At 24.3% G+C, this 18,262-nt stretch overlaps 1 protein-coding gene across 5 annotated transcripts in view; it reads right to left on the reverse strand.

Annotated features, from left to right (window-relative positions):
• Window positions 1-1,352: 1,352 nt before the first annotated feature.
• The window catches only part of LOC122859370 (POU domain, class 2, transcription factor 3-like), an 80,663-nt gene continuing 63,753 nt past the window's right edge, over window positions 1,353-18,262 (reverse strand). For 4 of the 5 annotated variants that reach the window (XM_044162921.1, XM_044162919.1, XM_044162918.1 and 1 more), the window contains 6 exons: window positions 6,649-6,785; window positions 6,225-6,560; window positions 3,160-3,225; window positions 2,619-2,989; window positions 2,252-2,548; window positions 1,405-2,162 (listed from right to left, as the gene is read on the reverse strand). In XM_044162921.1, coding sequence (XP_044018856.1) covers window positions 1,910-2,162; window positions 2,252-2,548; window positions 2,619-2,989; window positions 3,160-3,225; window positions 6,225-6,560; window positions 6,649-6,785 — 1,460 coding nt within the window. In that variant the 3' untranslated portion in view covers window positions 1,405-1,909. Of the gene's footprint in view, window positions 2,163-2,251; window positions 2,549-2,618; window positions 2,990-3,159; window positions 3,226-6,224; window positions 6,561-6,648; window positions 6,786-18,262 lie in introns of all 5 variants that reach the window. The other variant, XM_044162920.1, reaches the window with a different exon arrangement.

Consider the following 18,262-nt stretch of genomic DNA (forward strand, 5'->3'; position numbering starts at 1 on the left):
TTTTTGATAATAAAATAATAATAATTACTCATAAAAATAATAATAATAATTTACAATAGTCATCTTTTAAGTATTGTCTATAATAATTCAAAATTTATTGCATGACACATATTTTTTAAAATTTAAAAAAAAAAATTCTTCAATGACATTTTGAAATAGCGTCGCATTTAAAAAAAAAAAAAAAAATTTTATAATTACATAAATAAACACGTCTCAAGAGACTTATCAATATGGTACTTCTTACTTGTCCATGATTGTATAAATTTATTACAATATTAATGACAAAATAATAGTTAAATTTTTCGAATTTTTATATATATTTTTTTTAGTTTTATCAAAATCATTTTTTTACGTACACATTCATATCTCTAACTGACATACATAAAATTTTTTTTTTATTATTATTCATTCATATTGTGGAATTTTTTTTAATTAAAAAAAAAAAATTTTTCACTGCAAAAATTAATTAGCACAAAAATCGAAATTATTAAAAATTTTTCTTTTTTTTTTTTTTAGTTTCTATGATTTTTTTTTGTTTATTAACCACTTTGACATTAATTTTTTTATTATTTACAATACATTTTATTATTATTTATGCATTTAAATTCATAATGATTATATGAAATTTTTTATAGTATATATATATCGATATACCGTTCAACAAAAACAGTTAGTAATTGCTTAAAATACACTGTATAATAATTGCTAAGTTTTCGGGTTTATATCATTTTATGTACATTTTATTCATGCATAATGGAATGACGTTGGGCATTATCAATACATCAGTATAATTATTAATTACTTATATTTTTTATTTTTTTTTATCTACGAGCTTTGTCACTTGTTGACTTTATCGACACCATAATTTTTTTGTGTTTGAATATGTATCGAAGAATCTTAGAATAATCATTTTTTTTTTTTTCGATACCTATGTTCCATTTTTTATATTAAGTAAATAAAAAAAAAAAAAAATGAAATATTTAATACATAATATTTATACATACATCTAAATAATCTCACAATAAAGTCAGCTAATGAGAATTTATAATTTTATCTTCTTACATAAGCCCCTTTTTTTAAGATATGTTTGAAAAATTAAAATTTATCAATAAAAAATAATTAAATATATTATTTTATGAAATTTTGAAAATTATTAGTTAATTGTTGTTTAATAAAAATGAATTATTAAAATATTTATTGTTGATAAATATCATATCAAAAATATGAAAATAATTATAATTCAATATTTAAATCACTTTGTAACTTACAGTTTTTTAATACCAAAATTTTATAGTTATAATTTGGTGTCGATAAGACATCGTAAATAACTATCTTAATTATTTATTCAACCATGTTTCTTTTTTTTTTTTTATTTCGATATATACTTTTTTTTTCGTCTAAGAAATAGCAGATATTCATATTTTATTTATATTTTTTTTTTTATCGAAAATTATTTACAACATAAATTAATATATATCTCAAGTCATTCGTATTATCATCCAAGTGTAATCATTAATAATTTTCACGTAAATTGTGTATTAAATTGTAATTGAATTGAGATAAAATTGGAATGATATATTAATTATTGACTGACATAAATTTTTTAAATTAAATAATAAATATTTTAAACTATTTCAATCATATTGATTAAAATTTGTCAATTAAAAACTGTTTCTAATTATTGATATTCAGAAACATTGCACAAACGTCGTTGTTGATTATGAAAATTTTCTTCTTGTCGTTCTTGTTGTTGATGATTTACCCGTAGATGTTGATGATTATTTTGCTGGGATTGTGATTGTTGTTCTTGTTGTGATGATTGATAATGATAATGATGAAATTGATGTTGTTGATGATTATGATGATGTTGATGGAAAAGACCATTTGCCTGATTGGTCATTGGTTTATGTCACTCATTTGTTTTATTATGAAGTGCATTATAACTACCACCAGTTGATGCAACAAGTGCCAATGGTAAAGGTGAACTAAGAGGTGTTGGAAGTGAATGAGAATGTCCTCTTGTTGATGAATGAGTTGTCAATGCTGATGGACTACCTGACATTGAACTTGTTAATGATGCAAAAACAGATGGTGCTGGTGATGCCATTGCTGGACTACCCATTGCTGCTGTTGGTGGATTTATTCTTTTTTCTTTTTGCCGCCTATAATTAATTAAATATATTTTTTTTTTAAATTTTCATTTTCATTATTAATATATTTAAAAAAAATATCAATTATAATTTTAATTTACCTATTACAAAACCATACTCTAACAACTTCTTTTTCCATTGCAAGACTATCAGCAAGAACTGTTATTTCTTCAGATGTTGGTTTTGGATTTTGTACAAATGCTCTTTCAAGTGCAACACGTACACTTGTTTCAATTGATGTACGTTTTTTTCTTCGTCTACCAATAGCTTCTGGTGTTGTTAATGGATTTGATAATGAATTTGGATTATTCAATGAATTATCAGCATCTTCAAGCCATTTTTGTAGCAATGGTTTTAATTTACACATATTTTTAAATGAAAGATTTAATGCTTCAAACCTTTAAAAAAATTAAAAAATTAATTAATTATTAATATTATTTTTAATATTTTAATTTAATATTATTATACCTTGATATTGTTGTTTGTGAAAAATCATTTCCATATAATTTTCCCATAGCAAGACCAACATCGCCTTGTGTAAAACCTAATTTAATACGTCGTTGTTTAAATGTTTTAGCAAATTGTTCAAGTTCTTCAAGATCTGTTGTCTCTTCCGGTGATGGTTCAAGTCTTGATGACATTAATTTTGCTGATGGTGGAGTTGTTGATGGTGGTGGTGTATGTTGTTGTTGCTGTTGTTGTTGTTGTTGCTGTTGTTGTTGTTGTTGTTGTTGTTGAGGTTGTACATTTCTACCTACAAGACCACCACTACCATGTAATGTTTGTTGTTTTTGTAAAGCTTGTAGCTGTTGTGCTGCTTGTGCTACTGCTTGTTGTACCTTTTGTAAAAAATTAATAATCATTATACATCAAATAATATTAAAAGTTTATTTTTACATGATTTAATAATCAATAGTATTATTTATTATCTCAGGTTACATCGTTTTCAATAAAACTTTAACTATTATTTCTTAGTGAAAAAAAAAGAAAAAAAAAATTTTATTTATACCTGCATAGACTGTGATTGTGAATGAGTTGACCTTTGATGGGCAAAGCTTCCACTCTGCAACAGTCCCTACAATAATTTTAATTTAACATTTAATTTATTGGTATGTGTTAATTTTTTATATGTGCACAGTGTTTTACAATGAATTAATCGATTTCATTTTATGACTTTTCAACTAGTCAAGCAACAATGTCTTGCACTTTTAAGATGATAAAATTTACCCTCAAAAATTTTTCAATATAAATATTTTAATATTATTTCTTTGTATATAAAATGAAAGCTAAATCATTGGAGTCATTGTTTAAACAAAAAATTAAGTTGATTTAGTTTAAATTTGAACGAAAAAAAGAAAAGAAGTATATTTGTCTCAATTTAGATTTTACAATTTTATTAGAAAGAATTTACATCAAGAGAAAGGTTAGGGCTTTGTATATAGAGGGTGGAAATATTTTATTCGACAAATCAGAAGGGTTGAAGGGTTAGCGCCCGGTAGGATTGACATAAAATTTTTCATAAAAGGGGAGACTACGACGTGAAAGAATATTATTTTAGATGGGTTTTTTATTTGGATTTATGTATATGGGACAATTGTCAAAAGCTTTAACCTTCTTGACCATTACCCTGGTCAATATTGTCCATGAATTTATTTATTTATTTTTTTTTCATCATTTGTGTACTGAGTTTTAAAAAGGGCAAAAATTGTAAATTTTAAAAATTAAATATAAAATTTTCAAATATATTTACATGTTAAGTTGATATTTTTCTAAAATTTTAAACTCATATTTTTAAATTAATTCTATTCCTTATATAAAAAGGACAAACATCATCGGTCTTCCGGACATTTGATTGGTCATTGTTTTTTTCTCACTTACTCTCATATGAATTTCTTTCTGTTTGCCTTTTTCTATTATTTTTTTATTTATTTCGTTAGCAACAAAAAAACAAAAAAAAAAAAGAGGGCAATATCCAAATTCAGTCCCGTGTGGCACTCCCACGGTGAGGGACGTGACTTATCGTTCATTCTGGTTTCCATGGCCGTCCGTAGTCATTTTTATTTTTTGAATAGTTTCGTCTAGTTTTGCCAAGTTCAAAATAATGGACTTAGAAAAAAAAATTAAATTTTACAAAAACCCTAAATCCCAAAAAACAAAAAACTTAGATATCTACATTTTAACTTAGCTGTAATTGTAGCCACACAATCAATATCCACATTACCAGCAAAATTTTTTTTACCTAGATTTTTACTTAGCTGTAATTAATATCTACACTAATTTATTTTAGCTAGATTTTTTTAGCTAAATTAGCCAACAAACCACATTATTTATTATTTTACTTAGCTAAATTTTCTACTTAGCTTTAATTATAGCCAAACAATCAATATCTACATAATTTTACCAGCTTAATTTTTCCCTTAGCGACATTTTTTACTTAACTAGATTTTTTACTTAGCTTTAGTTATAACCAAACAAACAATATCTACATAATTTTACCAGCTTAATTTTTCCCTTAGCTGGATTTTTTACTGAGCTTCAATTATAGCCAAACACACAATATCTTTATAATTTTACCAGTGAAATTTTTGACTTTGCTCGATTTTATTATATAATTAAATTTTACAAAAAAAAACTAAGTCTCTTATTTTGAACTTGGCAAAAATAGACGAAACGAGTCAAAAAAAAAAAACTACGGATGGTCATGATGGCCATAATCCGCAATGAGCCGCCACGGGGTGCACTATGGGACTGCCACGGGACTGAATTTGGGTACAGCCAAAAAGAGTGAGTGAGACATAGTTTGATTTTTTGTTGCTAACGAAATAAATCAAATAAACAAAGAGTGATCTTCGAAGGATTAAATCGATAACATATACGAGCGCTTGATAGACCGCGCGACACATAAAATGTTTATTGTTTATTATTGTTATAAACAAATGCATCAGTAGAAATCCACAAAAAAATATATTTTATTCTTCAAAATGTCCTTTATTTAATGGATTTTTCAGAAATACTGTGCAACGAATATTTATTGTAAAAAAAATTGTTTCAACTTTTAAAAAATTTTAACTTCATAATTTTCTACTGGTCTTTTTATTTTCAATATTTTTTTTTACAATAAATATTTGTTGCACAGTATTTCTAAAATATCCATTAAATAAAGGACCTTTGAAAAAGTAAAAAAATATATTTTTTTGTGAATTTCTACTGATGCATTTTTTTATAACAATAATAAACAATAAACATTTTAGAAATTATGGATACAGGATGGATATTGATTATATGTCATTTTTCAACACTTGATTTTAATATCAAATAAACATATAAAAAAAAAGTTAAATGTAAATCTATTTTGAGACTTGAAATGTATTGAATTTTACAAGCATTTAATTGTATCCTTCAAGTGCAAGAAAAAAAAGGGTATTAATAATTTTGCCTAGTGCAAGGATTACAAGAAACATCAATATACCTCAGATGAACCGTAACAAAAATGAATTAACATTGGTAATCGTAGTCCCAAAACTCGTGCCTTTTATAGTAATAAAAAAAAAATAAGACCCTTTAGCTAAAGACTGACACGTGCTTGCACAAATTTTTTATAAATAAAACCTTCTACCTTCTGAAAAAAAAGGCGTACAAGACATGAAATATTGCACGTTCCAAATGACGCTACACGGATTACCATCAAGTATAGTTTCACGTGTGTTACACAGGTTGCATAAATAAACCCTTTTTTATTATTTTTATTTTTTACGAAGGGTTTGAAATAGCTATCGTGTGCCGAGTTTATTATATAACAAGAACAACAAAATATATTACAAAAGGGGTATAAGAAAAAAATATTTGAAAAAGAAATCTTTTTATTCTCGCCACGTGTTTAACAACAAAAGATTCTGGTTGCAAGGTGGTTTTATATTATTTATATTGATCTACCAATTCGTGAAGATTTTAAAATTTTTTTTTCAATGTAACATTATGGTTTTTATTAAATATCATTTAATTATTTAAAACGTGTAACACTGAGAATAATTATTATTGATATTTAATTTATTTTTATAATTTATATTAACAAACCTGATTTTGTAGAAAAAATTGTGCTTGTGATGGTAGCTGATTTGTTGAGCCAGGATTTGCTTGTTGATACATAGCAATATGTTGTAAATGTTGTTGAAGTGATTGTTGTTGTTGTTGTAATGTTGATGCAAGTGCTTGAATTTCTTGTGAACTTAAACCACCAAGTGATCCATGCATTAAAAGTTGTTGACCAACTAATTGTGCAGCTAATGCTGCTTGTGAATTATCTGTTTGTCCAGCATGACTACCTGTCATTAAACTACTATCACCAGAACATGGTGATGATGCACCACCACTTGTTCCACTACTATTATTTCTTTGTGACACATCAGTTACCTAAATCATATATGATTTTTCATTAAAATTTTTAACTTTTTTATTTACTTATTTTTTAATGTACTTATTTTTCATATTTTTAACATACCAAATTAAGTGCTCCTCCTCTATCTGAATCCATAGAATCATGATCAAGGGTTACATTTCCAATTTGCACATCACTTGCAATACTTCTATCATCTCCACTGAGATCAGCATCATCAACGTCATCGTGCAAATGCTCATCTGCAATTTCATTAAATTAATAATAACTGACTTTTAATAGATAATTTATAGAAATTAAAAAAAAAAAAAAAAAACAATTATTAATTTTTATCATACAATCATTGTTATTTTGTGGATGATATTTATTACGATGATAACGAGTTGGAGTTATTGTTGGTGTGCTGGTAGCATGTAAACGTATTCCCGCAAAAATCATTTTTGGGTCTTCTAAAAAGACCATGATTAAATACACTTAACTATATCACAAATTTCATTTGTCACATTAAATATATTATATAAATTAAAAAAAAAATTTTTTTAAATTATTTTCACTGATTTTTATTTATACACAAGTATTTATTAATTATCATAATTAATAGCTAATTAATATGTAAATTAATATTAAAATATTCAAATAATTTAATGTAAATTTATAAATTTAGTATTTATATTATTTTTTTTTTTTTTTAAATATATGCAGCTTCAATGCTCAACGAAGGATCAACACACAGTGAATTGGAATGATGCATCGAAAAATATGAGGGGTCTGTAACTTAACTGGTAGCTAAAAAATATTTATTCTCCCCACCTTCTATTAAATGGTACATTCGTTTTCTATTGGAGTATGTTTAAAATATATTTTTTTTTTTTTTTAGCTTATTGGTTGATGTTATAAAATTCTTGCTAGTTAAAAATCTGAAACTGTTCAATGAGAATCAACCCTTCAAAGCATTTATCATTTTATTTGACACCCCTTTATCGACACCCCTTTTTTACGCATTTATTCAGAGATTTTATAAATATTTTTTTATCACATAATATAAGTGTGACAAAGATAAATTTAAATTTTCTACGTGAATATAAATTTTATATTTTTTCTTATCATTAAATTTAATTTTTTGTTTTTTTATCTAATTTGAGACATGAAAAAATGTAAAATTTATAAACTTTACTTTGGTTGTGAACATGGTGAATGTGGTTGATTCTTTTGATAGCAAATACCAGTATTTTAGGCAATATTGAGGGGAGGTTTTTGGTAAGTTGTTATCTTTTATTATTGAAACCCTTACTTGCTTTTCCGTTGGGATTTATTTCAACCGATGCGGTTCAAGTTTAACGGATTTGTTACGAGTTAAAAAAATTTTTTTTTCATCTAAAAAACTGTTGACTATGTTCTTTTTTTTTTATTGGCAATCTGGTGCAATTCGTTTTTGTTTGTTTGATATTCTTTTAAAATTTGTACATTAAAAAAATAAATGTAAAATTTTAAATTTTATAAATAAATAATATTTTTTTTTTAATTTTAAAATAATTTTTTTTGTATTAATTATTTAGCAGTCTTATGAGTGCTTGAAAAATGTTAAATTGTAACTTATTTTTTCATGAAATATACAGCTAAAAAATTTTTTAAAAAATATACAAAAGCTGGAGCCTGCATGAGAAAATATTTTGACAGTTGTCAAATATATAATTAAGAAAAAAAAAATCTAAACTCATTGATAATTGCCCTTAATTAATTCATCCTTAACTAGAAGCTCATTTTTATTTTTCAAATATCTTTCGAGGAACTTTGTACAGTAAACAAACAATGTCGATATTTTTTAAAAATATTTTTTCTTCTTTTTATTGGAACAGATTGATGAAATTCGAGAAAACATTTATATGCATATATGGATATTTGGGTAAATAAAAAATTGAAAAATTCTGAATAAAATCGTTTGCTTCTGATCTATATAAGAAAAATGGTGGTAGAACAATAGATTAGTAAAAAAAAAAACGGAAATCGTTCACATAAATGTATAGAGACAGGTTCGAGATCGGCGTGACTGGGAAAGATATAATAGAAAAATAAGGAAAAAAAAAATAAAATAAAAAACCCGAAAACTCTATTTTTAGGGCCAATGGCAATTTCTATTCTTCGTGATTTTAGTATTTTTTTATATATATATTTTTTTTCTCTTTATACCTGCTATGCGGATTCTATCAAAAAAACGTAAAAAATAATAAAAAAAAAAAAACGATTACGAAGCAGGTAGACACAGCTTTAAAATATTGGGAGCAGAAACTATGATATACTCCGTAGAATCGACATAAAAATTTTTTTTTTTCAACTAAAATTCTACGTCTTCCCCAATTTTTATTATTTTTTTTTTTTCTTTTTCAGGTAAAATCTTTGAATTGCACCCTCTTATTTGCATCATTTACATTTGGGGTACAAATACATGTATTATTTTTTTTTTATTTTTCAAAAATTACGTTTTTTTATTCGTGAGAAATTTCCGTTGCAATGTTAAAATAAGGGTAAAAAAGTTTGGGGTGATTTACGTTGGTTTTCACTTTTTAACAAAGAAATTCAATTTTTTTTTTTCTATATTATTAATTTTTTTTTTCATATATATACGACAAAGTTTTTTTAAAAAAAGTATGTGAATTTAGGAAAAAAGATTTCTACTGTGTAATATCATCAAGATATGGTAATACTGAGATTTTTTTTAAAAAATATTTTCGAAAACTAAATATTATATTTTAATTAGATATTATTAAATTTTAATAATTGGTACCAAACATTCGAGGGGGTATCCTAGTTTGGAGTCATAATGGTGTCACTCTCGCGTGTGTAGTATTTATATAAGAGACGCATGTAGTTTTTGTATATTCATTGTCATAGTCAGTTGTAGTAAATGTACAGTCACTAAAATTTATCAACTACAATTTTTCAAGTCAATTTTTAAAGTCATACAGTAGACGTATGTAATTAGTTTTGCATATATCGAAAACAAAACAAGAAAAAAGTCGTGAATACTCAAGTTCATATGCACGAATTAAATGGCAGTACTAAAAATATTAGAGTACAGTGTAATTGGTATACATTAGAATATAACTCAAATAATTTCATCAAGCATCCAATGAGTTTTCATGGTGATATAGATATAAAACAATATCGCAAAACACTGTCAGCTCTAGTTATGACTGATAATGGCAAACTTAAAGTATCAAATTCAATTTACTTTGATGTTAAAAAATATTTCATTTAAATAACTTTAATAATTTAAAAATAATTTAACAATAATTCTTTTTTATTTAATAATTTTTTCAATTTAATTTCAATTGTATTGTTGTTGATAAATAAATACAATAATTAGAAAAATTACACATGATATTGTTTTATATAAATTTGTTTCATTATTAAGACAAAAACAATTACCTAATTAAAAATCAATAAGTATATGCGATTATAATTATAAAAAGAAAATATGAAGAAAATACATTTATGTTAAAATTGTTTTTGCTAAAATTAATTAAGCCAGTCGCAGTTTGCAACCGCGCATGATTATATTTCAACAAACGCATAAAAACAAGAAAATAGAATTAGCCATAATTTATGTTCATATATATATGTAGTATATACGAATACACTGATACGTTAATACGTATCGTTTTAGTAAATGACACTATAATCATGAAACCATCAATCACCTACGCATATACGTAAATACAGTAGACTATCCATTTTCCTCTATTCAGCAAGGATTGTCCATAAAGAAGCGACGATTGGATACACAGCTGGCACGGCTTGTATTCATTCTCCCATATCCTGTTTATATATATAATTCAGCCCTCACAACCTCCGTAGATTTTCATAACCTGGCATACGCGTGATGCCACCTAAAAGCGATGCGATAATCATATACATACATCTTGTTTACTAAAATTCCGGGTGTTAAAGCATTGAACAACAAAAAAAAAAAAAAAAAATCTTGCATGTTCGCTACTGTATTGCATTTTCAAGATATTATACTCGTTTTATTCATTTTTTTTTTTTTTTTTGAATATTTATCTAATGGCTTGTTATTAACATTATGATTTTGTTTATTTTATTTTTTTATGACAAAAATTTATTTTCATAAAATTAATGCATCCTACATTTTGAGTTAAAAATATTTAACTATTTTTTTTTTTACAATTGGTCCGTTAAAATAAAGTATTTAAAATTTATATAATTCTTTTGTAAATTTTACTTTGAAGAATATAACGGATTATTTGTAATTTTATTTGGTAAATTTTGCACATTTTAAGATCAACTTTTACCACAAAAATTTGTATTGTTACAGTTTCAATAAAAAATTGTAAATTTCACTTTTAAAATTATCAAATTTACAATATATTTATGGTGTAAATAAAACCATTTAAAAAAATAAAAGATTCAATATTTTTCAGGTAAAATTTACAGCATTTAGTTACAACAAGCCCATTTCGTAGAAAAAAAAATTTCATTTAATGTTACAACTTTTTTAATGCAATATTTTACATTTTTTTTTTTTGTAAATTTTACAGACTATTTTCTCCGTAATTAATCATTTAAATAATCAAATTCTTTTTGTGATAAATTTTGAAAACTATTTCAAATATTTCATGAAAGAAAACTTAAAATAGTACTTATATAATTTAATTTTTTTTATTCCAATCTGTATATATCTTCCCCTAAATTTTATTTCTGATATATGTTTATATACTTTTTATTTTTTTTTGATTCACAAGAAATAAATCTAGATATTTTTTTTATTTTTTCATTCAATTTATATGTGACAAAGAAAATTTATTCACATGATATTGTATATAATATAAGAAGCCTTCTGTCCATGTTTGAATTTAAAAATCAACAGTGAACCAAGTTGCTATTGCACTCATCTTGAAGATGCAATATCTGGGCTATTAAACGCGTGAAGATGGACTTTTTTTTTTTCTTCGTTTTTTTTTTTTATATTATTTTTTCTTCTTTGGTTATATCAAAACGCATTGAGACGAATTGTAAGCATCTGCTTCTTCCCTGCGTTGCCATTATTACGTTTTCTTACGTAAAGTAACAAAGAAAAAAGTGAACCAGCCTGATGGTGAATATGGGGGAGGTTACCCTCAGGGTTTTTTTATTTTTTTTCTTTAAACTGCGTTGTATTCGACGCCTGTCAACCGACTTACGATTTTATTTAAAAGCCTTACGTCATTCAATTTGAGGTTTCACTCTTTTCTTATTTATTTATTTACTTTTATCATTGTAAAAAGAAAAAAAAAAGATTTAGATTACCTGAAATTTATTTATTTTTTTAACGTTGTTTGTGATAGTAAAAAAAAAAATACATTAAAGCTTATATAAAAAGATACATTTAAAAAAAAAAAAAATCTAGGATTATTATAATGTTAGAATTTATATAGAAAAATATTAATTTAATAATTTGCTTGTCATATGTAATAGCAAATGTATAATTGTTATTTTTTTGTAATGAAATTATATTCTGTTTGTTGAGAAAAAAAATTAAGCGAATATATAATATCATCTAACAAAGTATGTAGTATAGTAAAATTTGAACAATACAATGTTGTTTCTTGTTCTCTATGTATAAGCAGACTTGTATGTGAAGAAATTTTTCTATCTCTGGTTCTCTCTTCACCCTATTTTTTTATCACTTTTTCATCTACGAGGTGCTGATAGAAATCCAAGGTTCTAATAGATTATATTGTCACGAAAGATAAGCAAGTGTACTAAATTTTATCTCAATAAATAAGAGAAGTAGAAAGAGTTGAAATAGCCAGTAGCTAGCAGCACACCCCTAAGTCAAGCACATATATAATATATATATACGTTGTAAATAAAATAAGTTTTATTAAATAGAATTTTTTGTCTAGGAAAAAAAAATTTTAAAGGAAGTTTTAAAAAACACTTCTACTTATAAGTTGGACTGGACAGCTCGCAACTTGGACAAGGAATTATTTTAATAATCAATAATTAATTTTATTCTCTTGCTTTTACATGTAAAAAAAAAATTTTAATATTTATGTTTATTGATTATTTATTGAGTTTGTTTCTGGGTCTTTTAATTGAGCTTTTTCGAGGGATTATTCATAATGAATTTTGGTGACATAATGATTTATTTTAAATAAAATTGACGATGATTTAAATGATTTAAATCTGATTTAAAATATTAGTGGGTTAATGTATAATTATATTTTTATTGACAACACTTTTAGGGACTTTTCCAAATATATTTTCAACAATCAATGTATTTTTTATATTTATTTATATATTTATTTATGCGAATTATATGAAAACTTTTTTTTAAAATGCTTTTTTACCTCGAGATAAATTGACACACTGACATAAGTGTTTGACAATACATAACTAAAAATATCTACATACATAATTGAAGCGCAATTTGTGATTTAATTGATTTAATTTAAATCAAATTTACTTGTAATTTCACGTGATTTATGCTTGATTCAAAAATATTTGACACCATGATTTCTATTATGATCAACCGTTCGAATTTCGCTTATTTTTTTTTTGGTTTAATTGCCAAGTAGAATAATTATCTGTTCACTAAAATTATTCAAAATTATTCAATTGTCCTAACATTGAAATAATCAATATCAAATTTGACAACTTTAACACATCAACAAAATAACAAAATAAAAAAAAAAAAAGATACAATCGAATTGAATGAATATAAATAAAATGTTTTCTTCTAAATATATATGTGTTTTAAATCTACATCAGGAAATCGTCTTTCGCCGGCAAATGGTATATATACAAAAAGGGTGAGCATTGGGGTCTGACATCGGCGGCTTACAGTCCAATCAGGTAACCAAAACCGTTAGGTCGGTCGCGTGCTGCTACATGGATAGCCACGTGACTACTTGATTGTCGATATTCTTTATTATTTTTTTTTTTTTTTGCTATTATCATATTTTTAATCTTATCTTCCATCAATAATTTTTATTTAATTATTTGTTATGCATTTGAATGTACATTTTTTTTTAAATTCAATTTTCATTAATGCATTATGTTGTTTAAAATTATTTTTTTTATTTTTCTTTTTTCAACAGTATTTAAGTACAATTATGTATAATTATCTCTCAATAATTATGTTTAAAAAATTTTCTGGATTTACTTGTTTATCCCCCTTCAACTTTCCCAGTTTAAACAACATAAAAAGAATAAAAAAAAATTGGGAGATACATTTAAGCTTTTTTGTTTCATTTTCATTGTGATCGTATGTTCTAATTGATAAAAACTCTGATCACTTTGATATATTATGTTGAAAATAAATGACCCAATATATGTGCCACAAATTAACTTGTTGCAATTGTTAACTCGTATGTTTTTTAATTATTTTTTTCCCCTTGATGTTAATCATCTTGCTGCATGATGCACTCCAATGATTTTTTTTTTTTTTTTTCTTATTCACTCGAGATAATTGGTTGAATATTATTAGACCATTTTGATATAATCAGATTTGATTATACCATGAAATGGGTTGTGACTTATCAGATTAGAATTGATATGATCATATCACATTTTATCTTGATCATATCGAATTTGATTTTTTTCTTTTACTTAGCGGTTTTTTCGAAACGTATTTACTATTTATTTTCTTCTGGTTTTTTTTTTTTTTTTTCCATACATTTTTTATTTAAAAATAATTTATATTTATTATTATTATTTTCAATTTAAATTTTGATTTTATTTTGAAAATAAATTCCATTGACAGACTGACAGATGAACACACTAGTGTTATCGAAATAGATTTCCATTTTTTTTTTTTTTCTATGGAACCCTAAAAATGCTAATTCAAAATTATATTTTTTATTTCTGACTTCATAAAATTTTTTTACCATTTCATGTAATAAAGAAAGAATTTAAAAAAACGCATATTTTTTATTTTTTTTGCATCGTGACTGTAAATATTCGAGGAGGAAATGAGGCTATGAATATGAAAGAAGGTATTTTCATTGAAGGTTGGTTCGACATAATATAGGATACGCTTGGTCCATTCGAAATTGGCACCCACACAAATGCTTTTCGGCTCGAGTGATGTATGGTTTCATGGTTGCTTCATTTACTCAACAAAAAAATATGTCTATAAAAAAATTTTAAACTTTAATTTTTATAATTTTGAAATATTTAACATATTGATATAAAAATTATTATGTTTACTATTTTTTTAAAAATATTTATCTATTTATTTTAGTAGATAATTTTTTTATTGAACTATTAAACTAACACAATTTGATTCAATTAATATTTTAAAATACATAAAATTAAAATTATTCACTTTCATTATTCATTGAGATACATGAAATTTTTTTGAAAGTTTATTCAAAGTTTATTCATAATGAATTTTGGTGACATAATGATTTAATTTTAAATAAATTTGACGATGATTTAAATGATTTAAATCTGATTTAAAATATTAGTGGTTTAATATATAATTATATTATTATTAACAACACTTTTAGGGACATTTCCAAATATATTTTCAACAATCAATGTATTTTTTATATTTATTTATATATTTATTTATGCGAATTATATGAAAACTTTTTTTTAAAATGCTTTTTTACCTCGAGATAAATTGACACACTGACATAAGTGTTTGACAATTCATAACTAAAAATATCTACATACATAATTGAAGCGCAATTTGTGATTTAATTGATTTAATTTAAATCAAATTTACTTGTAATTTCACGTGATTTATGCTTGATTCAAAAATATTTAACACCATAATTTCTATAATGATCAACCCCTTGGTTAAATCGACATTTTTAAAGTTTTAAATTTTAATATTAAGACTTAACGTTAAATGTAGAGTTATTTTGAAATTTAAAAAATAGTATTAACATTTTGTTATTTATTTTTTTCTATGTTCACACGCATCGTGTAACATTCACAAAAAAAAAAAACCAATCTAAAAAGCTTTTTTTCAATTGTATATCAAATAAAAAAAATTCAAATAAGTTTGTTTACTTCTGAGAAATGGAAATTCACGTATGGTATATATAATATATGGTAAATGTGATGGATTATTTGAATATCTGTTTATATTTAACATTCGCTGGTCGTAGGGGCAGTGATTGTCCGAATATTGTAACCCTAGTCACGTGACCATCACGTCATACTTCGTCAAATTGGCTATCTATATCTTGCAAAAAAAAAAAATAAATCGATGCATGCATATTTGAGGATTTATATTCCAACTTGAATATATCAAAAAATGAAAGTTCAATATCGATGAGTTTTAGGGTTCTTTATAAACCCCACATTTTATTTTTTATTTTCACGCTAAAATGATTTTTATTCCAACATTTATTTATTAATATTATTATTATTAATTTTAAAATATTTAAATTTAAAATTTATATTATTTTTCAATTGATATTTAATAATAAAAATTATATATTCATGTATTTGTTTATTGAATGGAATTTTATGTATTTTATTTTTTTTATTTTTTCACCAATTTTATATGAAATGGTTCTTCAAATAGGAAATTGCTCATAAAATGCATGTGGGCAAAAGTTATTAAAGCCCCCGCTTGTTGTCTCATATGTATTGTTAAATGTTGCAAGTTTGATTTCATGTGTGTATATGTGTGTTACCGCCCTGATATGGTATTTTCACAGGACGTCAAACACCCCATTTTTTTAAGGGTTGATACAATAAAAAAAAAAAAAAAATTCTCAACGTAAGGGATCGGTAACCGAGTTGAATAACGCGACATTACCACCCTCAATGATACAAAGTTTGTCCAAGTGTAAAATGCCTTTAGGCTTATCAAGTCTTTGCATGGTTGTTGTTTTAAAAAAACAAAAAAAAAATATCAAATCTTTACTCTAAATACAATGAAACTTTGATAAAATAAAAATTAAATTTTAATTAACAATTATTAATATATTTTTCAACAAAAAATTCAACTAATTTTAACAATTAATTCTCTTCTTTTTTTGACATCTAAATATTTTAATAAATAAAAAAATTTTTCTTTTAAAATTATAGTTTAATTCAAGGATAATATATAAAATAAAAAAAAAATAAAAATGATAATTATGATGAATCAAAAGATACCAAGAATACAAGATTTAAAAAAAAAATAAATATTAATATACTTTTTTAAAAAAAAAAAATAAAAAGTAATAAATTTATTGCTGACAAAAATAATTGCTCTGTAATAAATCATAAACCATGAATATAAATAATTTTACCTTTTTATTTTCATAAGAAAACGACAAAGACAATACAATTAGTGGATTCGTTGGATAAAAAATAATTGCACGAGTCGATCGGAAGTGTGTCAAATTACAGAGGGCTGAAAATATGGCTGCTAATAACCTACCCCTTCCTCTACTAAAATCACTCTATATATAAATATATAACATAACAAACTCATTTTGTGTATGATTTTTTATACCTACATTTTTTGAACCTTCTTCATCCCTCACTTTCACGTCAAAAAAGAGGCTGCTAGTTGTATATTTCAACTGTTTGCCTAAGGGGCTCAACATTCCCAGAATTCACATTAAAATAAAAATTACTAATTGACGAAGGCTAATAGCAATAAGACAAACAACAGGCTAAGTGCTATAAAGTAAAACACAGGTTGGTGGTGAACTTCATCTTGCTTCTTTAGCTTTTTCTTTCATTACGAGGATATTTTTTTTTTATATTATTTTTCATTATAAGCCATTGTCAGTAATATATATATATATATTGATTTCATTTTTTGAATGAATTTTTACAGTTCGTAGAATAATCTTATTGTTGAACAAAAGAATAACAACATTGTGGTTTCAGAAAGTAATTTTTGTTGAAAAAAAAATATATATAAATTAAGACAATGTTGGTTCGTTTTTTTTTTTTTTATTTGAGAATATAAAAAAATATTACATCGTCAAATTGAAGTCTTATTTTCCATATCTTTGCGTGTTTCAAGTATATATAAAAATTAATTTTTTTCTTATTTTATTTATTTATTTTTTGGCCATGAAACAATTGAGTTATATTTTTTTTTTTTAAATTGTATATACTCTTTGATAATTTACAAAATTTAAAAATTAAATTATTACAAAATTTAAAATACATACAAGTAGTTTTAAAATTCTGGGATGATTTCAATTATCGAAAAATAGTTTAGCAATTTTTTTTTTTTGATATTTTAAAAGCAAGTATATAATTATAAAAATATTAATTTAATATTTTGGGCATTCAATTTTTTTCTAACTGTTTAAATATTAAATTAAAAAAATTGAAATTAACACTAATAAAATATATAAAATTTAGTAATAATATAAATAAAAAAAAAAAAATTTTCAAATGATACTTGTATATTTATAAAAATCCGTTAGTTTAAAAGACATAAAAATATAATTTCAGCTTTTCTTTATTTCGTTTATGATGATGAAAATAACAATGGAACTTGAAAAAAAAATCGTGTATTATGAAAAAATAAAATAAATAAAAAAATAATTGAATTTTAAGAAAATTTAGTTAATTTATTATTGAAAAATATTTAGGAGTGTTCAATGTGGGTATGTGGGTATGTGGCCATTTCGATTTAAAGGGGTTGGACGGATTAATTTCTCTGATCAAAGAGGGATCGAAATGGGTAAAACGAAAGATCACCAAGTGATCTTCGGAATGAACCGACATAAGCCAATGAGCAATT

Source organism: Aphidius gifuensis, linkage group LG6 (assembly GCF_014905175.1).
Source record: "Aphidius gifuensis isolate YNYX2018 linkage group LG6, ASM1490517v1, whole genome shotgun sequence".
Lineage (NCBI taxonomy): Eukaryota > Metazoa > Arthropoda > Insecta > Hymenoptera > Braconidae > Aphidius > Aphidius gifuensis.